Source organism: Epinephelus lanceolatus, chromosome 7 (assembly GCF_041903045.1).
Source record: "Epinephelus lanceolatus isolate andai-2023 chromosome 7, ASM4190304v1, whole genome shotgun sequence".
In the NCBI taxonomy this organism is placed as follows: domain Eukaryota; kingdom Metazoa; phylum Chordata; class Actinopteri; order Perciformes; family Serranidae; genus Epinephelus; species Epinephelus lanceolatus.
Genome location: NC_135740.1, coordinates 6,340,565 through 6,367,437, shown reverse-complemented (window position 1 = coordinate 6,367,437; position 26,873 = coordinate 6,340,565). Strand labels below are relative to the sequence as shown.

General features: G+C 41.4%; 1 protein-coding gene across 1 annotated transcript in view; it reads right to left on the bottom strand.

The window, feature by feature from the left end:
• LOC144463844 (uncharacterized) overlaps positions 1-26,873 on the bottom strand; it is a 156,314-nt gene that overhangs the window by 23,333 nt on the left and 106,108 nt on the right. Inside the window, exons 2-3 of the mRNA XM_078169611.1 lie at positions 4,871-4,909; positions 2,550-2,685 (exon numbers count right to left, since the gene is read on the bottom strand). Of these exons, the coding sequence (XP_078025737.1) occupies positions 2,550-2,685; positions 4,871-4,909 (175 nt within the window). The remainder of the gene's footprint in view (positions 1-2,549; positions 2,686-4,870; positions 4,910-26,873) is intronic.

Below are 26,873 nucleotides of genomic sequence, written 5' to 3'. Positions count from 1 at the left end.
GGTATAGCTCTGTTTAAAGTCTATTTGTAAATGAGTCTATGAGAATGTGATATGTGTTGCAATGCAGAGGATGTTTAGTTGCATGCAAGATGTTGCAAGACATTTTCTGTGGACAGCAGCAATCTAAACACTTAGCTTTAACAAGTTAAACAGTCTTGCTTAGCCTGTACAGCTGTGATAAAGCTATGCCCAGTTGTTACATTACCGATCCTTGAATGGATGGAAGAAAGAATCGCTTTGTGGTGTGCTGCTTTTGTTAGCCGGAAGAGGAAGGCTGGAAAGAGCTGTGGTTTCAGAAGCAGTCTTTGTTGTGTCCTTGTTCCAAATGTGAAGATCTGAGGAAGCTGGTCGCTCAGGGTCTTTGCAGAGGTAGACGCTGGGGTGCTAACTCAACTTGGTTCTCCTTGTTGCTGGGAAGTTAGTTGCAAAGCTTGTGCTTGCAAATCTAACTTCTCTGGTTCAGGTTAAGAGAGTCTGTGAGCAATGGTCTGAGCTTGTTGGCAGCCCAGGAGAAAGAGGTCTGCCTAGGTCGGTCAAAGGCCCAGGAGCCAGAGGTGGTGTGAGCTGGTCAACAGCTCACGAGCAAGAGAAAGACTTGTCTGAGAGAGCACAACTTTCCTGAAGTTTGCTTGGTGATATCACAGGGGGGCATGTCACTGTAAAGTGCTGTCCAATCAAGTTTGACAAGTGGTCTCACTGAGAGTAATAGCTCTCTTTGTCTGAAGAACAAAGAGCATGCAGAGAAAAGCCTTCACGTGTCGAGTTTATATTTCCACAAATGACAAATCATTTGTGGTCCTGTGAATCCCAACAAAAGGTTATGGATGACAGAATGAGGGTCAAGGGATGAAGACTGCAGAATGAAGGGATGAGGGTTGAGGGGTGAAGGGATGGAAGATTGAGGGTTGAGGGATTAAGGCTGGGTTTATGAATAGCGGGTGAGTATGATGATGATGTGTTGGTCGAAGGTAGGAACCTAGTGGGACTGCGTGGGGGAGTTGTCTCTTTGTAATTCTCAGTGTAATTTGCTGAAGGATCATCTCAGTTTCAGTCACCCTCAGTTGCTGAAATAGTTTAATCTGGAATGATCCAAATTTTGAAATCCTATGGATTGGATAAACCTGATCCAGATAGAGACTTTTCAAGATTGCCAAATCTGGATAACCAGACCTCTAAATCGGACTACATATTACAATGTAGGCTACTAACTTTGTAAAGATCAATGGGTAGAGTAGCCAGTTTGGGGTCATTTTATATTTTTATTTGAAGAGATGGCTTTAGTGGCAACAGGAGGGATGGAGGGAAGTTTAGGTTACCAAGTTAATGGTGAATATTAATATTAATTAGTCAACCAGGACAAGCCGGACAACGCCATCCTGGGAGTTTCGCCCAAGGAGATAGTTAGATCTACAAAACCCCAAATAAGGCACTCAGGTTTGCTCTACAGTGAGGCAGGAGACGTGTTTCCAAGTTTAGAAAAATCAATGCTTTATTACAAAATACATCGCTAAAACACACTAGACACACTGTCCACACAGGGATGTAAGGAAAGGGGGACCTTTCAGTACTGAGGCTTATCGACAGGGAGATGGGTCGACAAGGGTGTGAGGGATCCAACAAAATTAAGGTCACCCCAATCACACGTGACAGCCACACGCACACACACACACTTTAGTGAAGGGAAAGCCAGGACCAGGGGACGCACAGCACACCAAAAGAAAGAGGGGAAGCCAACACCCAGGACACCAGGACCACCACCTTTGGCTCTCAGCAACTGAAGGGGGAAGAGGGAAATAAAATTAATAGGGTTGCACTCAGAAATGACCATAAGCAAAAACAACCAAAACAAACAAAAATAAACCTTAAATAAACAAAACTTGTAAGGTTGGCAGCCAAAAGATTACAAATTAACCCCCCCCCCCCAAATACACAAATATAAACTGCCAAAAAAAACAGTAACAAAATAAATCAAAATACCACAAATCGATAGAAATCCAAAATTCACAAAAATCAGGAATGAAATAATATAAGTCACCAGCCACAGAAATTAAGTTAACACAATACAACTTAATCAAAACAATGCATTAAACTTAATCCTCTGGGGACCATAAATAAACTCAAAGAAAATGTAACAAAACAAAATAACAAAATCAGAGATCCAAACCAGATTAGGTGAGGGCGAACCCCACAGTTCACACACACACACACACACACACACACACACACTTTAAGACCAGAGTGGTTGCGTATGGAACCGGTCTAAAATAAGTTCCTTCTATTCATTTGGGTATGTGCCACTGAAGAAGGGCGAAGCAGTTAGCGCCAGGCACAGCAGACAGTACACCAAGCAAAGCCCAGTGACGCAAAGCAGCGTGCAACAGCAGCCCCAGACGAGCAAGTCAGGAGAGGCACAAAGCAGAGCAAGGCAAAGCAGCAGTGATCTTTAATGCTGCCTCCGTTGTGTAGTACCTGCACCCAAATAAACCAAATTAAAATCTCACTTAAGGCTGAACTTGAGAGTGACCACAATTGCCATCAGGCTGACTTACCGATCAGGTGGTGTTTGATCACCTGAGCGAGAGCGGAGGAGAGCTCGCGCTGTGCAGCAGCGGGAGGAGGACAGCCAGACAGCTCAGGGGAACGGCACGTATCATTAGCGTCAGCCCGGGACAGCAATGCAAGAAGCTACATACAAACAAACCATCTAATTAAATTGTGAGGCAAATGGCCAAATTTCCAGATGTGTACAGGCAGCTACTGCTACATTACCTGTGCAGGTGGGCAGCGGGGAAAGGAAGCGAGGCGATCAGGAAGTGGACGGTCTCGGAGCCAACGAGCAAGAGAGAGTCAGACTGAACACAGCCTCCTCATATAGAGTGCCCTCATGCGGTGATTGGCTACAAAGTGGAGATGAGAGCAAGGAAGCACACTCTCTCATTAAGGGCGGGGATGAGCATCTCACCCTGCTACACTAGGATAGTGAAGGAATGAGCCGCCCCACCCACTTACTCTGCCTTCAATTAACTTACCCTGACATTCTTACCCTAACCCTAACCAATCTCACTCCTTATGCGGAACATAACCAATCCAACAAAGGAAGGCAACGAGTACTGGCCAGTCATAGAGAAAGAAAGGCCGGCCCTTCCTTTACTATCCTAGGATAATTAAATTTGCGAACGGCACATACTAAAGGTTTGATCTAGACTCAAACCAAAGCTGAGCTACTTGATTGAATCTGATTTTGAGATCCTTTTTTTTTTTTTTTTGAGCCAATATTCAATCAGAACCCTTCTGAACATCTGGACCTAAGGCACATTAGGGCACGCATTCTCTTTGGTTTGGATTTTTTTTGCCCAATATCCGATATGCTGATTAACTCATTTAATCGATATCTGATACCAATATGGATTCCCCACCTAACTTATTGATCATCACGTCTCCTCTGTTGTAGAAGTGACATTGTATTATGCATGCATACTCTTATTGTGATGGCCCACCAGCAGATGGAGACATGAAATAAAAAGCTTTTAATCTCATGTAATCTTCATTAATTGTGCAAAATAAGAAAAAGCATGTTGGCTGATTCTGACAGTTCATTTTGAAGCCGATATTGGCTGATACAGATAATGTACCGATATTATCAGCATGTTGGCAGATTCCGATATTTCATTTCACAGCCAATATCATTCAATACCGGTCATGTGCCAATATTATCCTGCATCCCTAGTCCTTATCACTCTTACCTCTTTTCAACCAAATTAATTCTGGTTCTTGAACCGGTTTTGTTCACGATTGTTGGAACCTTAGTGCCATCTAGCAAACCAGCCAGCGTCTCTACCAGTTTTGAGCAGAACCACTGTAATCAAGGACTCTTCATCAATGGAGGGCATTGCAAAATGCACATTGAAAGTAAACAACATTAGCAAAATGGTGGAGTGCATGGTTACCTGCAAACTTTTGTTCTGTTATCACAGATATTTGTTTTTATCCAAAAAACATGCATGGGCCAACTACAGGATTAATTAGATCATTACACGCTTTTTTTTTTTGACAATTCTCATGTGACTTTTCCATTGTTGCCTTCTCTATCCTCTGTTCCCAATCTAGAATGTGACACGCCTACGCTATGTCATTATGAATATGCTATTTTTTGTTTTCAGCTGAGAACCAACTTTCTGGGTTTTGACCAATTTATTTTTAGTCAAAATGCTCTGACTGGTTCAAAATAAGGTGTTGGAACTGGAACAGAACCCATTCCACGTTGGTGGAAATGTATCTGAGTGCTTTCTTTGTTTTATGTTTCACTGAACATCCAACATGTAGCTGCAGGTTAAATATTAGATACTGAAAATGCAGAGAAAAAGTTTAGTTTGATCGCTTTTACCAAACAAGCTCCTTTGTATAAATAAAAAACACAACATATATAAAAAGGTAGACCTGAACATGTAGTGTGTCAAAAGTTTGCCTGACACCAAGCTTGGCTCCTGTTGACTGTGTATTTTTGCCTCGTGACATCTAATTAGTAGTGTGTGTAAGATTCCAATTAGAATTTTTGTCTAAAAAACTAAGTATTAAAAGCCAGACGTCTTAGCATTTGGCCACTGAGTCGTTATCCTGAATATACATCATTTTTTCACCTTTAATTGCCATGGTATTTACTCAATCCATTAGAATGCAGCACAATTCCCAGCAGTGTGTTGGTTGGTGTTGGTAGTCAGCCGCCAGTCTGGCCTAATGAGAGTCTAGCTTCAGTAGAGGAAAGCTGACCTCACAAGCCAAGCGTGTAGGAGTCCAATGGCCGTCTATTAATTGTCAAGCTGCAGACACTGTCTCCATCTGCCTCGACCCAACCTCACCTCTCCGTCCGTACCTCATCCCGCCTCTCTTCATCCTCTCTTCTCTCATTATGCTGAGGAGAGGTGTCAGGAGTTTCTTAGGTTGAGAGTAGGCGGCAGTGCTCAGGGCGAAAATGAGAAAACAGTTAAGATTCCACTATCCTCTCCAGTACTGTGATTAAGAGGATGGAGCATCACTCATCACATCTCCCATTGACGGCAGCTTTTCACCTTCCCATTTCTTCATCAGCTATGTCACGAGGCGAAAAGGAAAGGAAATTGAGACATCTTTGCCAAGCCGCCGAGCAAATATTGACTTCTGTCCACCCTGCCAAGCAAACCGGCTGAATTAGATTTGAGCAGATTCAATTAAACGTTTTGTGTTAATGTGTTTCTCTGCCACTGTTCAAAAAGTTATTGGACATAAATTGAATGTGCTGAGGTTTTGATGACACTGTCATCTTGATGGAAAAACAGAAGGGGTATTAAAAGAGAAAATGACTCATTTCACAGAGGGTTCAGGGTCCTGCGATATTTACATGTCTTCTCTCTCCTTTTTTCCCTCGTTACTCTCTGCCTCTCCCTTCCTCTCGGAGTAGTGGTAATGTCATCTGTGTTTTCATGGTCAGCATGCATTCTTTCCTTTCAGCCGCCCTTAAAAAGTGTTTCAAACTCAATAAGCAGTTCAATACATCAATGTGGTGGGAGAAATGTTTGCTTACAAATTTTATGGAAATTTCATTTTGTCTGCATAGCTTCTGGAGAAAATTAGATGTACATATGCTTAAAATTCAGCTGCCATGATTGGGTAAGTGCCAGGCATACCTCAGCATGTATCACTATGCTGTATGTAGATTTTAATTTTACAAGGACAGATACAGCCCACAATGACAGATTACAGGCAACTACAGGAAACTACATTCAGTGACCAGAGAGATAGAAAAACTGCCCCTGCAGCAAAACTGGAGCTCCCGTTCCATCTGTAATGTGAGGCTACATATAGAAGCAGGATAGCAGGATCATAGGTTTAGTGAGGGATGGCTGAACACAGCCAAGACTGTGGAGTTACTGGACTTTTTGAAAGTAGCAGGGTAAAAGGTGAAAGGACCAAATCACAAGTACCCTCTTCAAAACTCTTGCTATGTGGGCGGCAGCTCTTGGTACACGGACATGGAAGATGTCAGGGAGCATGGGCCAAAACTAGTGACAACTGTGAGGCACCATGACCTATAATGAAGTACAGGATGTGTTGCACTCAAATAATGTAGGCTTCGTATTCCCTAAAGTGGTAAATAATTGTCAGTGGGCTAAGAATGGCTGTCAGTGACTGTAAATGTGATTTGCTCTATCATTTTAAGTCACATTGACCACATTCAGTAACTTATACTGTTGTAAGAAGTATATTTTAAGCTTTGTATTGATATCAGTGTTGGTTTTGTCCCCCAAATCCAAGCAAAATTCATCACATTTTATAATGACTGGAACCAAGCCATGATTTTGAGAAAAGGCCTTCAAAGTTTGCAGTGCGGTGACAGTGAAGATACATGACAGAGCCCATTGGCCTTTCAAACTGGGAGCACACGCTATACTGCATTGGCTGTCCTGGAGTGAAAAATACACCTGAAAAGCTTCACTTTTATTTTGTAGCCAGGCAGTAAAAAACAAGCATACCCAACAACACGGTGGAGGAGGAGGACAAGAAAATACTATATCGCAAGAACTGCGATGTGTTTGATGAATGAAGTTAGCATGTAGTTAGCAATGTACTTCACATGACGATATTCACAACTTGGATGAGGTGATTCATTGGCATTATCAACATCATTGATTACGGAGGTACGTAGAATTGCAAAACATGCATTAGCATGTCACAGTATAGTGAGCTGCACCTGATGAAAGCAAGGATTCCTCTTGAAAACAAGCTACAGCTACAAAAAAAAAAAAAAAAAAACAATCTTACCCACAAATTGTAAATGACATATCACAGCAATACAACTGCTATGCACGGACACTTGTAGCTAAAGGATCGCAGAGTGCTTTATCAAGACAGCAGCAGACAGCAAAGTTCTATTTAATTTTTGTCCCCACTCAGGCATGATATACCAGGATGATCAGCATGCGGAACGTGTTTCTGTTTGTTGTAATTACTTGAACTTTATGCACGGCTACTAACGTTACACCATGCATCACCTTACATTGTGATTCAGCCGTTTTATGAGTGAGAAAGCAACTAAAACAAATATTACAGTGTGCCAGTCATTTCTGTTATTTTCTTTGCCCCACACTGACGCAAAAATTACAATTGCCAGTGGTTGTCTGAAGTGCATATAACTTCAGTAATAATCCATGTCACAACCATTTTAAGTTTTAAGTCAAGTACTGAAATAAAATACTGATTCTCCAGGATGACTATGATTATAGTTTTTCAATTAACGTTTGTGTCACAGCAGTTCTTCTGAATGTAAGCACTTAAGTTAAGTGGAAATTTGGCTAATTTTAAAATATGCCTCTATTATCAATGAAATTAATGAATGATGAAATAATGAACAATGAATTATTAATGAGACAAGTTTCTGATAGAGATTTTAAGTAAATCAATTGTTATATTAACTGAGTAACACAAAAATAATCTTTAGAATAATCAATAAATTAGGAATGGACATTTATTTGGACTTTATGAGTGCTTCAAAGTAGGGAGACAACACTTTTTTTCATCTCTCTTGTTTATATTGCTAATAAATCTAAGTGAATTATACTTTGATGCAAATGCTTTCTGTCAAATGGACTTAATGATAAAATTGTGGAGAATCTAACCCAGCTAACAATATGTAGCATGTTCATATTGACAGAAGTTTACCTTTAACATTCATATTTTTAAGCCTAATACTAAGCCGCATAGAACTAGCTCAAGCAGATCGCTGGTGGTGAACTGGTGGGTTTTAGGAGGTTTTAATACTGAAAGTCAAGTCTTTACCTATTTCAAATCAGATGAAAACCTATGGCTAAGGACCATAAACTGTAAAAATAATGGACAGTTACCATGACGTGACTCATTGGTTTGTGGACTCCTGTTTTGAAGCTTAAAGTTCATCACTTTGGCTGTAGCCATCTTGTTTCTTTGGAGCCAGAAGTGGCTGCATACATATACAGTACAGGCCAAAAGTTTGGACACACCTTCTCATTCAATGCGTTTTCTTTATTTTCATGACTATTTACATTGTAGATTCTCACTGAAGGCATCAAAACTATGAATGAACACATGTGGAGTTATGTACTTAACAAAAAAAGGTGAAATAACTGAAAACATGTTTTATATTCTAGTTTCTTCAAAATAGCCACCCTTTGCTCTGATTACTGCTTTGCACACTCTTGGCATTCTCTCCATGAGCTTCAAGAGGTAGTCACCTGAAATGGTTTCCACTTCACAGGTGTGCCTTATCAGGGTTAATTAGTGGAATTTCTTGCTTTATCAATGGGGTTGGGACCATCAGTTGTGTTGTGCAGAAGTCAGGTTAATACACAGCCGACAGCCCTATTGGACAACTGTTAAAATTCATATTATGGCAAGAACCAATCAGCTAACTAAAGAAAAACAAGTGGCCATCATTACTTTAAGAAATGAAGGTCAGTCAGTCCGGAAAATTGCAAAAACTTTAAATGTGTCCCCAAGTGGAGTCGCAAAAACCATCAAGCGCTACAACGAAACTGGCACACATGAGGACCGACCCAGGAAAGGAAGATCAAGAGTCACCTCTGCTTCTGAGGATAAGTTCATCCGAGTCACCAGCCTCAGAAATCGCAAGTTAACAGCAGCTCAGATCAGAGACCAGATGAATGCCACACAGAGTTCTAGCGGCAGACCCATCTCTAGAACAACTGTTAAGAGGAGACTGTGCGAATCAGGCCTTCATGGTCAAATAGCTGCTAGGAAACCACTGCTAAGGAGAGGCAACAAGCAGAAGAGATTTGTTTGGGCCAAGAAACACAAGGAATGGACATTAGACCAGTGGAAATCTGTGCTTTGGTCTGATGAGTCCAAATTTGAGATCTTTGGTTCCAACCGCCGTGTCTTTGTGAGACGCAGAAAAGGTGAACGGATGGATTCCACATGCCTGGTTCCCACTGTGAAGCATGGAGGAGGAGGTGTGATGGTGTGGGGGTGTTTTGCTGGTGACACTGTTGGGGATTTATTCAAAATTGAAGGCACACTGAACCAGCATGGCTACCACAGCATCCTGCAGCGACATGCCATCCCATCCGGTTTGCATTTAGTTGGACGATCATTTATTTTTCAACAGGACAATGACCCCAAACACACCTCCAGGCTGTGTAAGGGCTATTTGACCAAGAAGGAGAGTGATGGAGTGCTGCGGCAGATGACCTGGCCTCCACAGTCACCGGACCTGAACCCAATCCAGATGGTTTGGGGTGAGCTGGACCGCAGAGTGAAGGCAAAGGAGCCAACAAGTGCTAAACACCTCTGGGAACTCCTTCAAGACTGTTGGAAAACCATTTCAGGTGACTACCTCTTGAAGCTCATGGAGAGAATGCCAAGAGTGTGCAAAGCAGTAATCAGAGCAAAGGGTGGCTATTTTGAAGAAACTAGAATATAAAACATGTTTTCAGTTATTTCACCTTTTTTTGTTAAGTACATAACTCCACATGTGTTCATTCATAGTTTTGATGCCTTCAGTGAGAATCTACAATGTAAATAGTCATGAAAATAAAGAAAACGCATTGAATGAGAAGGTGTGTCCAAACTTTTGGCCTGTACTGTATATGTAAGGGATAATGTATAATGAGCCGGTGAATACTGGGAAAATAACTCCCGACAGGGGAATAGACAGGGTTCTATTCCCCTGAAGGGAGTTGTTTTCCCAGTATTCACCGGCTCATTATACATTATCCTGCTTATTACACGGCTAATTATCAGTTAAATAAATAATGTTGTCTGCCTCCGCGAAGTGCATTAAAACCGACCAGATTCGACAACTTTTGGTGAAAGTTTTGTACTCACCCAGGCTTAGTGGACTGAACTGAGGCATAAAACTCGCGTAAAATGTCATTAAGCATGACTGCCGAGTGTGTATTCAAATCCGTGTTCTTTTGTTTTTGGCAGAGAAAGTCCGTATTCTTATTCTTCAGCGGCATCCCATTCCTCAAAATCCTTGTAGCTACTCTCCAAATAAAAGAAATGTTAAAATCAGCCACTTCTGTTTGTTTTTTCCCTCGGAAGTTGTTTGACAGCTGCAGTGTTGCAGGACAGCGTCCCTAGCAACGCTGGGCTACATAGCAACTGTGTAATGACCGTTGCTACTAGCAATGGTCATTACACAGTAATATCAGACTGCTGAAAGCTGCGACTGACCAATCAGAATACAGCATTCAATAGAGCCGTGTAATAAATATATTTATATATCACCCCTGTACAGCCTTTTTTTTTGTACCAGGCTGTAAACATGTTTATTTCAAAATGTTCTATATCAGCTTTAGAATAAAACATTATGGTTTGGCTCTACATTCATACACGAAGTGAACACCCTCCACCACACGTCCCATCCACCCTGTAGGCATTTCTCAACTCAACTTATATTACATCATCACTGGCAGCGTTTCAAACTGAGGCTGTCCAGCAGTGTCTCACACCACTGTGACAGTTGCTGTCCTACTGAACGGGGGTATATCATAACATCGCGAAAAGTTGCGTCCGGCCACATTACAAACTGATACTGCCTGACGGTGTACCATACCACAATGAAAGGTGCTTTTGGCATCGGTATCTGATGCCAAATTCACTGTAAAACGGCGGTATTTGACAATTTCAAGAATGAGAATGGAATGTTTATTTATGCTATAAAGTTGGGCATTTTAACATGAGGGGCAGTGGAGATTGAATGGCTTCTGGAGCCAGCCTCAAGTGGTCATTCAAAGAACTGCAGTTTTTGGCACTTGCATGTTACCTTCATTTTTCAGCACTGAAGATTGCTGCTTGTCCCGTACCAGGGGCGTTGCTAGGAGATGAAAACATCTGGGGCTTTAGCCCTGAAGTGGGAACAGTTCTTTACCCAGGGGTTCAGGGGTTTCTCCCCTGAAAAATTTGGAATAATTCCACGTGATTTTAACGTATTTTGACAAAGAATGAGCACTCGTCTATTACTGGGTTGCCCAAATTGTTAGTTAAAACCTGTTAACCCTGAAAGTCCCCCAACTGGGAGCCTTTGAGATCAACTTTGCAAACAGTGTGATACACTAATCACGAAGAATATGCTGCACATCAAATTAAACAGCAGAACCTGGGCTACAAGGCTGTATAAACCCTTTTTACATGCCCCAAACACAGCTCAAACAACAACTAAATAAATAACAACAAATCAAACTCCATAGCCACTCGTCATATTTCGGGCTCTACCGCGACGCCACGTTATGCAAAACACACACCATTCATCTCAAATGAAAGCAGAGACACTGCTCTTTACACACATATGCGCCAAAGCGCTCTACATCAAAGCATCAGAGAGATAGAGGCCAAAGAACAACAACAACAGAAATCGTTTTGCCGAGCCATAGTTGTAAAATTTCTCTTACCATTGTTGTTTTGCCGTGAAACGTTAATTCGGCCACACAATACGTTCCCATAGAACCAACATGTTATGCTGCATTCAAATGAATCTGGGCAAACATGATGGGCTTTAGGATGGGGAAGCATAACAATGACCTAGCAGCTGGCACCTCCCCCACAACGCGTTCTGCTGACTCTGATTGGCTTACAGTGCTGTCAATCTCGTGTTGCGGAGATATGAGCCTCCAAAGCACAGAAGAGTAAATTTGCTCAGAACATGGCACTCTTAAATACTTGATTCTGATTGGTCAATCAACAAAATTCTGTGGTGTTTATTTCTTGAGGTATCACTGCTGCTCTGCTGCTCCATTGCTAGGGACACCATAGCAACGGCCTTAGATTGAGGAGCATCAAAATCAGTTAACGTTAGTCCACACAGGCCAAATAGGATTGGAGTGGCAAAATTCAGCATTTTCCGGACATCACTTTTAACATTTTTGGAGAGGACAAAACGCTTGATGTTTGGCTATAAAATGACATGTCCCCAGCAAACAAAAAAAAAAGAAAGAAAGTAAGAGAAAATTGCAGGGCCGTCAGGAGCAAACTGGCACAAACAACTAGAAGAAGTAAGTAGTAAGCCATGTTCTAAGCATGATAATGTATAGTGAGCCGGTGCGCGCCGGGGTTCCATTCCCCTGTCGGGAGTTATTTTTCAACAGTCACCGGCTCACTATACATTATCCCTTACTTCACATATAGATGTGTGTGTGTGGTCAGTTTGGAGTGGGAAATACATGAAAAAAACATAAAACGGACAGTTGTATGTGTATATACTAAACATCATTAGGGATTTACAGAAACAAAAAATCAAACATATAGTCATGTACATATGCCATGCAAGCTGGTGTGACAGTGAGTGTGTTGTGTGCTGCTGTGCTGCCTGCATTGCTGTCTGTTATGCTGCTGTGCCATGGACTTTAAGTTGGAAACGAGGTGCTTTATTAGTAAAAAAACAAAAAACAAAAACAGAGGCTTAAAAGATCCGGGGCTGAGCCCAAAAGATCCGGGGCTATAGCCAGTAATGCCCAGGTCTAACGATGTCCATGTCCCGGACCTTGCCTTTTTACTATACACCTTTCATCCCGCTAGGGTGTCATCATGTTTTTAAAAGCTTCAGAATTGTATTTATTGTCTGAATTTGGTGATAAAAAAATGAATCTTCTGAAGGCAGATACTTTGTTTATTTCAAATCAAACAAACCCCCAACTTGACCAAAAATCAAGATGTTGGCATAAATCATCTAGATAAATTTATCTAGTAATGAGTCATTGCCCCATCCAACTGATGGTGATAAAGCACACCACAAAAAGGTTGTGTAAAACAGGGCAGTGTTTCCCATTAATTAACGAAACTATGGTGGCCCGCCATAGTTTAATTTGACCCGCCATAGTTTCTAAATAAAAGATTTAGGCTGCCGAAAGTATTGACTTCTCATGATATAAATAATATCTCTAACGCCGTAGCGTTTTGTGCCGATGTGCTCAGGCTGTCAGATCCAGCGCTCGACAGTATGAGCGTTTCACTCGACTAAAAATACGTGTGTGCGAACTGTAAAAAATATTTAGGGGCACATGTGCGCATAAAAAAAAAATCAGCCGAAGCAGCCTATATTTTTGTCAATAAAAAAATATGATAATCTAACCGCAAATGTTGGAGGAACTCCAGCCGCCTTCCCTCTTCCCCGTGTGACACGGTTATGGGCGGTTTTCCAAGCCACTGTCGGCACAATGAATATAAGTCCCACTGTCGGCTGGGTGGAAATAACTCAAAGGGCTCTAGTTTCCCGGCGCAGCACAGGGTGGCGAACCCCGCGCAGAGCTAGTTTTGAGCAGCGCAACCCGAGGCGCGCTCAGTTTGGTAGTCTGGCAGACCGAGGTGCGCTGAGATGGGTGTGGTGGCGCAGCAGGGGGAGGTGTCGACAGATCCAGCTTGGCACAGTGACAGTTTCGTGCCAAAAGGCTTCGCCGAAGGTGCGCTAAAAGCTCGCTATGTGAAACCAGGTCTACTGTCAGCGCAGGGGGAGCGCAGCTGGTGTAAGCCGAAGTTTGGCTGACTGGCGGACAGTGCACACACGTCACCAAAACCTCACAGGCAGGTTTCCAGAATGTCAGGCACATTAACGATGCAATAAATACCCAAAAAAACACTATTCAATGCAACTATCTGCAATCAGCACATAAATGTATCTCTATATCGACTGTCCCGTCACATCTGATGTCAGATCAAAGGGGATTGGCACCGTTTGGCACGTTTGGCACACGTAATGGAAACCCAACCTGATTTGATTAAACGGCTGCAAACTAATGAGTTCACATCCCTCTCAGCCAACCACAAACAGCCACAGCATCAGATAGGGAGTATATATTCAGCATCTGTCATCTTAGAAAAGTCAAAAGAAAAGAAACAGAGTGAGACTGCGAGAGAGAAAGAGAGAGAGAGCGCACACGAAAGAAACGCATCATTGATTTACAGTTGTGGTGACCTCCTCCCAGGCTACCTTTGCATCATCAGCCTGTGGAGGTCTGCTCGCAGTTCCATATATTCGGACACTGCGAGCTTGGACCTCCTGGACCAAAACATCAGTTTCCTCCTGGGAGAAGTTTGGCTGTCTGACGCTGCCGCTCTCTTCTGCCATGGCGAATTGAGTAAACTCTCATTACGCCTTCGTGCGGCACATTTAAGGGCGAGGAGAGGGGCTCATTTGATTGGTGTGATGTGTGTAAAACCCACTCCACGCCTTCTCTCCTCCCTTTTTCCGACTTGCGCAGGTAGGAGGGACGGAGGTGGGAAAGAGGAGTAGCTGCGCCAGCACGCACGGTGTGCCAAACTTGCAAAATCCGCCTGGCCACACCCAGTTGGCAAAGCGCAGGTGCGCTGCGCCCCCGCCTCGCCCGGTCTGCGAAACTAGAGCCCAAAGTGTGGAGAAGAGGGACCGCGAAAAGCGGCAGACCTCCGGGGAAGCCTGCTCCGTTCTCCCCGCAGTTAGGGACCGTTCGCCACGGTACTGCTGCTGGGCAGGGTGGAAATAAGTCCTGCAGAGTTACAGAGGACTTGGAGAATGTTTGAGGATGGTAATAACATTATATAAGATAATCATATTACAAAGATAATATAAGATAATAACATTAAAGACAAAATTAAATTGCAATACTTTTAAATTTCAATTTACAATGTTCAAAATTTTCTTCAGGGGGGGAAGCCCCCCCCCCATAGTTTCCCAAAATCCTGTGGGAAACACTGCAGGGAGTACCCCACAACAAACAAAAAAACAACATCCAACCAACCAAAAAAATACTAGTAGCTGAAAGAGAAGGCCTCCAACAAAGTATTTGTCATCATGGAATCAGTCCTGCAATAAGTGTATGCCGGTAATGTCCCAAATAACCAGATAGCACAAAACAAAACATTTTATCTGTTCAACTATGGCAAGTACGCTAGCTCAAAGTCGAAGCAGGAAGTGGATCTGTAAACTGTGATGGATGTTTACAAAGAACAGTTTAGGTAATCACTTTACTGTTTGCCTTTGTTTTCATTTCCAGATAAGTTTGACTAAACTGTTTCCAACGTGTCTGATCGTCTGAAAGCTCATGTTTTTCACCCCGTTGGAACATTTTCTAGTGATTTATTATTTATTTTGTTTCTTTTCATCCAGCAGAAGCACAACAGGAATATTGGACATCAGTGCTGTTTGGGTTCCTGATAATTCACAGGAGAGCAGGCTGACTGATCCTGCTTGTAGAGGAGGAGAGTAAACAATTACAAATATGGGAGTGGAATGGAAAACTAGTGTAACCACAATAGTTGATACGGTAACCAATTACTCTTACCAATGGAGCAATAAATCATCTATTAATTTCACCTGAAAAATGAGTGACAAGGGATTAGCCACACATTTCCGCTTTGAGTAACAAACCCAAGAGTGCCAATCAACCTGCTAATCTGCCAGCCAAGTGTACTGGCAGTGACTAAGTGTTATGTAAAACCTGTCGAGGAACTGAAGTCACTCATAAACATATCTGTAGGTCCGTTATTCTCTGATATTTCAGCATTTGTGGGTATGTGTGTGTGCACGTGTGTGTTTGCAGTGCTGACGCTGAGGAACTGTGACTGATGAGGTGATTATGAGGCAGGTGATCAGTATGGAACGTAGCATCTCTGTCAACAGATGGCAAGAGGACTCACAAACACATGCACACAGAAATAGATGTGAGTGTCAAGGTCTGTCTCCAGCTCTTGTTTCCTTCCATATTCATTATATTCAAGCACAATTTCTACAGTATATTGCTTTTTCACAATTGCCTCAAGGTGCTTTAAAAACAAAATGAAACTCAATATCATGAAACAAAATTTTAACCCATTTCATGGTGCGTCTCCATTCCTTGGTCCAAACAAAGATTCTAGCAGAAAATGTTAGCTGTTTAATTTGTTGTTCTGTTATTTGTTTTTATGAAAACACACACAGTGGCATTTAATGCCTACCATACACTATAACACTTTGAAAATACTTTTAAAAGACTAAAGTCTGACACATCTGAGGTAAATGTGAGTTTTTAGTCACAGACTAAGATTTTGAAAGACTGGGGATCTTGCAGGGTAATTATCCATCCTGCTCCTAGTGGAAACTATTATGCCAGACTTCCTCTAAGAAATACTGTAAAACTTCAATTAAAGGCCTAGACCCAATTAAACACCTAGTCCTCTTTACTAGCACAGTGTGGCTACACATTTTGACAAATAAAGGCCTGTCTCAACTGTACACTTGTTCTGGTTGCGAAGCATTTCATTTTTTTTATCAAGTTTTTTAAAGTTCTTTGGATGTATAAAACGGAGCTGTTGGCTACGGCAAATTATATGTCCATTCCCTGATTACTCTGTAATTTATTCATATTCCTTTAGTCCGTAAGGGTTCTCAGATTATATGAATCAATAGGGATTTTCATAAAATCAAGTTGTGAGTATTGTTTTAACAGGATAAAGTGATGTTGTGTTTGTATGCATAATCACTGAGTGCCGTAAATCTCTCTCTCTTTGATGCACTGTCTGTTGGAACTAGATCAAATAAATGATTCATAATTGATATATAATCTGAAGCCTAACTTTTAAATATATTTTAGTATTATAGTATTATTCATACTGGTTTAGATGAGCAATTTGACTGTATTTCCCCTTCTTTGCTGAGCAACAGTTTTGTGTGAAAGGAATTAAAGGCCTGTCCCATATAGACGCCTGTCCCAGATATAGGCCTGTTGATTTCAGTGATTTAAGTAAATAATAGCCCGGGCTATTAATTGAAGTTTCACAGTAAGATATTTTCATTTTACAATTCCTTATGTGTCGTAAAAACACAACTGTAGAAACACAAGACAAAAAGTGTCATATGTCAACAGTGTTCTTGTCAATTCAGCATCAGTATAATACATAAAGATAAACTGTCTTTCCATACAAACTTAAAATTTTGCAATTTGTCACCTAAACTCCTTACCAGCCTGCACTGGTTAGCAGCGCTGAGGTGAGCCACTTCAGAAGTTAAGATTATTCACCAAAACAAGCACTGGTTGTTGGATCAGATACATGCACGATTTTGACACCAACCCCTGTTCACTCTAAAACTCCACCAGTTCAGTTGGTGCTTCTTGTTTGGAGCTGGAGAAAGCACAGCTATTGGCTGTTGACAGTATTTACATCATTGAACTAAAGCATTTGCATGCGCCAAGACTAAAAACTTACAATAATATTAAACATGTTTGATTTTGTTGGAATGTCAAGACAAGAGAAAGGCTAACTTAAGACAGCCCCAACTGAGTTTTATGACTACCTTACACAATCAGGGTCACGGGTGCCCGCACAACTGAGGTAAAACTTCCATAATTTTTTTTTTTTTTTTCCAGCATTTTTTTTTTTTTGTCTCCGACAGTGACATTGCTTTGAAAGTTGTTTGGTGTAAGGCCGACATTTGTAATTGACCCTGTGTGATGGCAACTAATGGCCTAATTCAGGCTTTCAAAATGGCCTACATGAAGAGGCTTGTTCAGAAGTTTTGTGTTCTGTACAACATAGTTTTATGCCCTAACCAAACTTCAAGAATGTCCACCAAGAACAATGACAGTGTCTGTCCAAATGCTTAAATACAGTGTGTTTTGATGTTAAACTAACATGCAACCTGAAGCCTCTAGTGTTGACTGTTAAGAGCACAGCAAAACATAGTGTGACACAATTATTCTCCAACCTTAACTAAATATTCTTTTAAACATGGCAGTGAAGGTTTCCCATTGCTGGCATCAAACTGTACAATATCATCCACATAATGACCCACCCAACACACGGGGGATTGGAAAGAAAGTGATCATAAGGGGCAACAGCTGCGTCTGTTATTGCATTCAGTGTGAAATTATTTTGGGGACTGTTCATTGTTTTGATGGCTCATAACTCCAAAGCTCCAATAGTCTGAAAAATGTACGACTGGACTGAATGCCCATTTATCCAATGGCCTGTAATTGTTCGAAAAACAAACATCTAATACTCTGAAGAGCCATTTACTACACTCTAGCCCAATTAGAGGCACTACATTATTGCGCAGAATGAAATAATCAAACATTCCTTCTATGGCCAAGGCATGACCTGCCCGTATCTGCCTCTGATAGGCAAGTGCTTGTTGCCTTAGTTGGTTGGGTTGGTAAAGTAAAGCATGAGGCGTGAGATTGTTTGAGGTTAGGGCAAGAATATCAGGGCAAGCCAGTCAGAGCCATGTTCCTCTCTTTGGGAGAGTATATAGCCTATTTTTGGAGAAACTGCCCATCAGAGCAGTACGTGTTTGTTTCTGGGATACCAGGCTGTAAGACAAATGGTTTTAGGGCCAATGGGACATTGGACAATTCGGATTACTCTGGCTTCAAAATTTTGAGTCCTTGGAACATTAGCACGGCACCCTATTTTTGCCTCCTCTAACTTAATTTGATGACTTTTAGAAATAAAGAGAAGGAAAATCAATTAGCATGTGCAAAGAGTTTCCTGTTATAAGAGTAGCATTGGTTTGAAATTAGGAGTCAACCCTAGCACCAGAGACAGTTCACCAACCAGTCAACGTCCTATTAAAGAGTAACATCACTATATAATGGATGTGGCTGCATCACATCCTGGTCCTGGCCACATCTCCATCTCAGCCAACATGCCCACTGGAACTGTTTCAGGAGTGGATAATCTCACATCATCCTTATTCAGTAGCCAGATTTTTTAGCTACTCTACATCGGCTCTCTGTTACTGCTTGCACTCAAGCCACTAATCATGGCTCTAGCATGGCACCCACCGACCTCAACTCTCTCAGTCAGGTTTATGAGCCTTCTCATTCACTATGATCTGCCAGTGACTGATGGCTAGTCCTGCTGTCACTGCAAGGCAGAAAATCTTAATCCAAACTCTTCTGTGGTGTGCTCCCTCAGTGGTTGAATTAGTTAAAATAACTTAGTTCAGTCAGCAGAATCCCTTTCTGTCTTTGCTTGAGGGCCTACCTCTTCAGGCTTACTCACCTAAAGACCTGGTCTCATAGAAATACATAAAATGACCATGACCTCTTAACACCGCATTATGTAGTCATGGCATGTTGACATCACTGCCGGCACCACAGGCAGAACCAATGAAAAGTCTTTTTGTGTTGGATACACAAATCAGGACTGGTTATAGGACTGGTTGTTACGACTCCATAGGTAGTAGAGAGAGCGAGAAAGTTGGAGTATGGAGGGGTGTTGGATGGGCAAGCAAACACTGGACTTTCCTGTCTGAATTTCAATTAAAAAATAACATTCTTTACATACTTCTATCACTTTATGACGTATTTACATTCCTTACGTAACAAACACAGTTATTTAACCAGAAGATACTTCCTTTTTCTAAACCTGACCAAGCAGTTTAGTGCCTAAATGTGCTGCCACCACGTAATGCAGTGTTCAGAGGTCATGGTTATTTTACATATTTCTGTGTGATCACATTGCACCTAATATGCTCTTTCTCTCTCTCTATCTCTCTTTAAAAAACAAACAAACAAACAAACGAAAAAAAACAAATTACAGTTTTGTGGCACTTGTGTCGGAGGGAACATGAAAGCAAGAGTTCCACCAAATTTACAGTAGCACACTGACAATATTTGTGACTCTGTCATCCCTAATCTGACTCAGTGACCCTCTCTTAAAACAACAATATTGTGTAGTCTAACCCCTGCATAACTTTTATAAATGTAGTTGTATCTACCCAAATTATGACCTTTCCTAACCTTAACAAAGTAGTTGTTTTAACCAACACCTTTATCTTTCCCTAACCATGACCATGAAGATGTGCCTAAACAAAAACAAGATATAACCTGAGAGGTGTCAGATCAAGAAGGGGTCATGTAAGTCATTTTCATAATAGCAATTTGTAAAATGCTAATTTGCATCATTTTCCCCACTGGGAAACAGCCAATTATGTCCTTTCGTTTGAAGGACTTTAAAATTCCTGTCAGTGTATTCTGTACCATCATGCATAAAACATACACTATGACCAAAAAAAACGAAAAACAAACAATAAACCTTGGAGGTCTAATCAGAATGTGTGCCTCCAAGTTGGAATGAGAAAAGAAAATCTTACAGGAACAAGGGAATAAGACAGAGAGAAGAGTCATGGACAGGGGGAAGTGGTGTGAATGTACAAACTTGTTGTTTTGACAGTTGACATTCAGTGCTCTGCTTTTTCCACGGTGCCTCTGATAAACAGTCATGCCAATAAAGCGGCAGAGTTGAAATGAGAGAATGACGAGGCGTGCAGAGCCGCTGCGTCTCCTGCATTCTGACCGAGGGCCCTGCTCCTCTTTCACGTTTAATGTCGTTGCAATCCATCAGAGCCTCCATCTGTTCACTGTCACCCTGCCATCCATCCATCCATCAGGCCCCCCCCCTCACACACATGCAAGGACCCATACACACACCCTTCCCAAGTAGACAGCCAGTGGCACTGCTAAGAATCACTACACCACCTTCACTTTCTCTAGACCCCGACTCCCTGTACCCGGGAACAGCACTGTTCCTCAGTGGTTCTTTATAACAACAATAGTAGTTTTATATGATATGAAACATCTCATGTAACTTTTAATATTTTTCTTTACATTATTGGCCAGTGTTCTGCACAGTGAACAAATTTTACTTGGATACAGTCCTGCTTGCTCACTTTCACCTTCTTAATGGACTGAGTGAAAGATTTAAAATGGACCAAACTTCACTTTCAGCCACATAGATTGTATAAAAAATAATGGATGTATCCTCTTTGATGTTTCAAACTGGTTTGTGGACTCCTGTTTTGAAGCCTCAAGTTTGACACTGGCCGTCACCGTCTTGTATTTTTGAAGCCAGAAGTGACCAGATTTTGATAAGAAGGTTCTGACAGAGTGCCTGAAGTGACGCCCAGCAGACAACCTGTCACTAAAACACCCTTAATTATGCATAACTTCAAGCTATAATAACATCAAAATTGGTGAGTTATAGATAAATCCCTCCCCCCCCCCCCCCCCCCCTTACAGTTGAATGTTGAAATTAACTATAGAGACCAAAACAGATTTTTGTACCAGGCTGTAAACATGTTTATTTCTGCTGTAAAGTTGGGCATTTTTAGATTGGAATCTAAGGGGATTGCCTCACTTTTGGAGCCAGACTTAAGTGGCCATTAGAGGAACTGCAGTTTTTAGCTCTTCCATATTGGCCTAATTTTTCAGTACTGGAAGTGGTTTGACACATCATAATTCTTTTCCAAGTGCTTTCAGCCACACCTTTAAGTGTGATTCACAGATGGAGTCCCATTCCACATACTCACATAAATGGTTGTTGTTTTTTTGTTTTATATATACAATCTATTTGTGTTTTAAATTGGCCTCATTTTTATAGTCTCAAGAAGTATTTACTTGCAAATTTCTCCAGATAAAGATGTGCTTTTGTTTATATGTAACATTCATTCATGATCTCAGGAATACTTGTTTGACAACATAATCCAAACTCTACTTGAAAGCCTTTTTGGAGGTCTTCCAACCACATTTCATGGTTTTCATCAATGGACGAAGATTGACAGATTATCCATCACATTCTAATCCTAACTCCTCAAATATCATCACTTTGTCAGTAGACATACACGTCAAAATATGACTTGCTAGGTACGTCCCTACATCAGTTTTGGACACTCATGGAAGGCGTTAATTTATATTATACATGCATTCTGTGTCTTTTGAAAATACATTTGCATTTTCACAGTTGCATTTCTACAGTTCTATCTCACACAGGCTGTTCCCTTTACTGGGCCCTTTACTATTACTCTTTGAGTAATACTACTCTTCCAACTGAAGGAGAAGTATTACCAAAAGAGTCCAGTAGAGGGCTCCACCTGTGCTAACAGTACTGGGGTTCTAATACTGTAACCGTTGTTTCTTTTCATTACATGCATAAAGGGCGGCTGTGGCTCAGAGGTGGAGCGGGTCATCCACCAATGGAAAGATCAGCGGTTCAATCCTCCAGTCTGCATGTCGAAGTATCCTTGAGCAAGATACTGAACCCCAAATTGCTCCCGATGGCTGTTCCATTGGTGTGTGAGTGTGTTGAAACTGAGTAGCAGGTGGCACCTTGTAGGGTAGCCTTGGACACCAGTGTATAAATGTGTTTGTGAATGGGTGGACGTGACTCGTAGTGTAAAAAGTGCTTTGAGTGGTCAGATGACTAGAAGGGCGCTATACAAATGCAGGTCCATTTAAAAAAAAGAGAGAGGTATAATGCTTTGTGTTTAGTTTGATTAATTAGGTTTAGGCAACAAAAGAAAGTGGTTAGATTTAGAAAAAAACATCATGGTTTGGTTTACATCTCACATAAGAGCTAAAAAGTGGACTTCCAGGAGAAAATTCGGAGTTTAATAAACCCATCCACCTTTCCTCCTGGCTGCTCTGAGAACTGTGTTGCTCTTTATATTATTTATTAGTTGCTGGCGACGTTACAAACTGACACGCACAGTGCGTGTCATACCGCCGTGGCGTCTCTGTGCATCAGTCTCTGATGCTGAAATCACTGACAAATCGGTGGTAGGCGAGTGAGAACGGGCTGGACTAACTCCATCTGAAGACCATCAGTAAAAATAATGATGCAAGTTTTGTTACTCTAAATTCACTTCCATGGAGAAAAACATGTATGTAAATGAGTTAACCAGGCAGTTTTTTGTGTCTGTGGTCAATGCTCTTCCACTTAGTTTTCAAAATCCCAGACGTCCTCTTGGAGGATCTTCAGAGTTAATTCTGATGTGTCTGTAGCTGCTGCCACTCAGGGCTGCATCACTGACTCCAAACAGCAACACACTGCAGTGACACACACTTTAACTGCAGTCCTCCTCAATTCACTCAGCCAGCCTGTGTGATGGTGGGTTAACAAGAGTTGCATATGGCTGGAAGAACGTTTTGAGTTTTGATAGATCCACTGAGCTCCTCTGGAGGCAGAGTGTACTCATGCATTAATCAAGGTCTGCCAATTATAAAAGTGTGTCTGTTGTGTCCAGGGGCATCACTAGACTGAAAGCTTTACATGGGATTAGCCCCTGCTTGTTAGGGTACAGAGTGGGGGGCAAGGACTCTAGGGCCACACTGCCTTAAAAGAAGAGGAAAAATGCAAAGAACACAAAATGTTGGAGAACATAATGTAGAAGAGGATGCATTATTTCACCAACAGTGTTTTTTTTATTTAAAAAAGCTATTTTTTCCGAGACTTGAAGCCTTTTGCACTTAAAGCTTAAAACACTCGTTCATTATAAGCTGGCTGTGATAAATTGTCATGATTTTGTCATTCCTATCAGTACCAGAAACATTTTACTTCCTAAGTCAAATGCTTAGATCTGGGGACATGGTGACATCACTAAAAATAAGTTGTATGACTTTTACATTTTATAAACAGTATGTAATTTCTGCTGTTAGGGGTCTCATCATCAAACAAGAACAAAAGACAGCATTTGATTACATCATGAAATAACGTGGGATCATGGGAGTCTTTTGGCTTCCTTGTTAGACAACCACCAAAATCAATCTGACGTGACTGAGGCAGAAATCGTGTGCATGGATGAGCTAATTAATTGAAGTTCTTCATTACGTTACTTACCATTAGCATTAGGTTAGTTGTTTACCCTTACAGCAACTGCAGCAAACGTTGCAAATTCAATCGTAGGGTAGCGCAGCATTGTTAAAACATAGTACTAAAAATAACTTAATGAGTGTATTGGATGATGGTACCCAAATTAAATTCTATTTGTGGTGTTAGCGGTTCACGGGAGGCATGGACCCTAGCCCCCTCACACCAGATTTAGCAGAGAAGCTAATTTCCATCTGTAGTCCTAGTCCTGTAGTCCTGAATAAATGACCCTCTTTTGCAGTTAAAATAGTCTCCAAAAATGTTTTATACCAAACTAAAATAAGGAAGAAACAAAGGCCCAAATAATATGTTAACACAAACACTTTTTATGTCTGGAAATATGTACACATAACCCTATTAATAAGCATTTTTTTTCAGTCTTCAAATTAACATTTTTGTCAGATGATTAATTTTTTTTGAAATAGTTCTGATTTCATGATCTCATATTATTATTTTATTAAGTTTTTGTACTAATATTAACATGAATGCAATGCCTGAAAGCCCTTTTCTACATTATGTTATGCACATACTTGACATTTATTCATTTATTTACTTGTTTGCCCTTAATCTATGTAACACAGTCTGTGTGCATACAGATGTTGCACACAGATGATGATGAAAATTTCAGTCATGCCTTGAATACAGCAAAGCATTGACTCAATTTTAACTCTCAGAACCACTACAGAATGGCTCTTTTGAAGCCAGCGGCTCATGTGAAATTGAATGGCCTATTGATTCAGGTGAGTGAGAGTGAATTCACTGTCAACCTTCACACATCTCAACATCTACTATCTAGAAATATCTAGTTCACCAAGTCATAACATTGACCAGAATATTTTGGTAAATCTAATCCTCGTCATCCTTGTAATTGAAGAAAATGTTAACTTGAATCTTAAATTCTCAAAGAGAACTGTGATCTCTGAGTCAGGAAGCCAGCAAAGAGTCAAGGATGAAAAACGTGATGCTGAATGCAAATTGGTGAGGAGCCCAAGCCAGCTTTTTAATTCAAAACCTGCTCTTACAAGACTTGCACGCCACCAACCTCGCACAGACCCCTTTTAGGGGTCAGTTGATGGTAGGGGTTCACGTTTAATGCCAGTGCCCCTGGACAGTAGATTACAAAACAAGAGGTAACACAAAGATCCCTCTCTTGTTGTTACACCCTGAAGTCCCCATCAAGGTCATGTTTCCTTGTTTTCAGTTTTGTTAGTATTTCCTGTTTTATTTTGACACGTTTCAGGTACTTCACTTCCTGCCCCTGTGTGTTTCCCTCCTGTGTGATTTCCTGCCCCTCCCTGATTGGTTTCACCTGTCCCTCATTACCCCTCCTCCTGTATTTAGCCCACCTGCTGCCTTTTGTCTGTATCAGTTCAAACTACTGTAACTACTACTATGTTGAACTACTGTAATTCAAATTTCAAATTTTCAGTTCGAACAGAACCACAAATAAACGCTGTTGCCATGGAACTCATGAACACTGCACACTACAGGCAGTTATAGCACACAGTTTGGCTCATGCTGTGCCCAGGGCATACTGGAATGTGACAGGAGGAGCAAACATTTGCTGCCTTCCTGTCTGTACTTCTGGAGCAAATGCAGCACCTTTTCTGAGTAGATTTTCCAACCGAATGTTGGATGTCCATAGCAGCAGGTGGAGTTTCCCTCACTCCCATGATGGCCATTGCTGCTCGTACTGGGGGTTAGAGTGTGGCTGCATCAGCTCTCCCCTTCATGTGTGGCATGACTAGGGCATGTCCCAGCTGTCTCAGGTAGATCCAGCAACGTTGGCCACGTTCTGAAAACTTCCAGTCTGGGAAGTTCCCTATCTAGATGATGAATTTATCGCTGTCTCCTTCAAAATGACTGACAGAGTGCCCCAACCCCCCTGATAGATTGTGGTACTTTTTTAGGAACCATGGTGAACATGAACTCAATAAATAGTTCCATCGATTAAAACTGGACGGGCGAAAATTAGTGCTTTTGACTGGGGCCCCCGGGGACCCCAATGTATTTGTGTTTTTAAAAAGGAGTAATTACAACAGAAACACAAAACAGCACCTTTAAGATATGACAAAAAGTATACCTCTGGGGTCTGCAGGGACCCCAGCTGCTGAAGGCCAGCATCCAGCTGGTGCCATGCCATTGTTCTGACAGCTCCTGATTCTGAAGCCCCTTTGTCCCAAAAATGTTTCCTGGTACCAAAAGCTTATTTGTTCGACAGCCTGAAATCCCAAAAACAAATGCACATTGCTACAAAAGGCAGTTTAAAATAAAATAAAAATACACAGTATCCAAAACAGAAGCATGTGGCTAATAATTATCTAGACTGACCCCATTGGGCCCTTTAATTATGGCAAAGTCATTACCAGCCCTACTCTGCCTCTGATTGGCTTACCCTGGTATTAGAGTCCTGCACTGGGTCGGGTACCCGCGGGTACCCAACGGCTGATTTGCGGGTGTTTTTAAAAAAAAAAAAAATTCCCAGGTTCGGATCTAGCTGGAAAAAATAACATGCGGGTTGGATCGCAGGTTTTAGATAAACACATCAGTCATTAGTTCGGTAAACTACAGATAACTATCTTGGTCATTATTTACTCTCTGAGGATCGCTTCTGCTATTTCGCAGCGGTCATTGGTTCAGCTGTTTACACATGTTTCACCATCTAATAACACAATTTGTGATTGGACGAGACAATCAACATGGCTGCCACCGTCTAACAAGCGCTGCTTCCAAAACAGTAAATAATTATTTAGGTATTTGAGAAATAAGTGGATAAAACATTACAACTATCACTTTATAATGTTTCTGAAGTGTTTCCCTGATGGATTACTTCTCTCCTCGATGGATTCTAAAAACACGTGACGGCTCGTAACTGCTGAACGTCGCTCTGGACAGAAAGTAAGTCTATTATTACACATGTAAAGTTCCTTTACATAGATTAAAAGTTTAAAAGCATTAAACGTAACAAACGAGTGCTTTTACACTCGTATGGGAGAAGAACAAAGAGGGTTGATGATGGAGCTGAAGTCAGGTTATTATTGTGAGAGCTGCTTCATTCAGGTCGTTGTTTACTCAGTGGCACCTTAACTGTGGCGATATGCTGTTCAGTATTCAGCTAATATGACCCAAAATGATTACTTTAAATCCGGGTTATGGGTCGGGCTGCGGGTCGTGTTTCAACGGGTTGGACCGGGTTGCAGTACTAATTGGCCTGATGTGCGGGTTTGCGGTTCGGGTGCGGTTTTGTACGT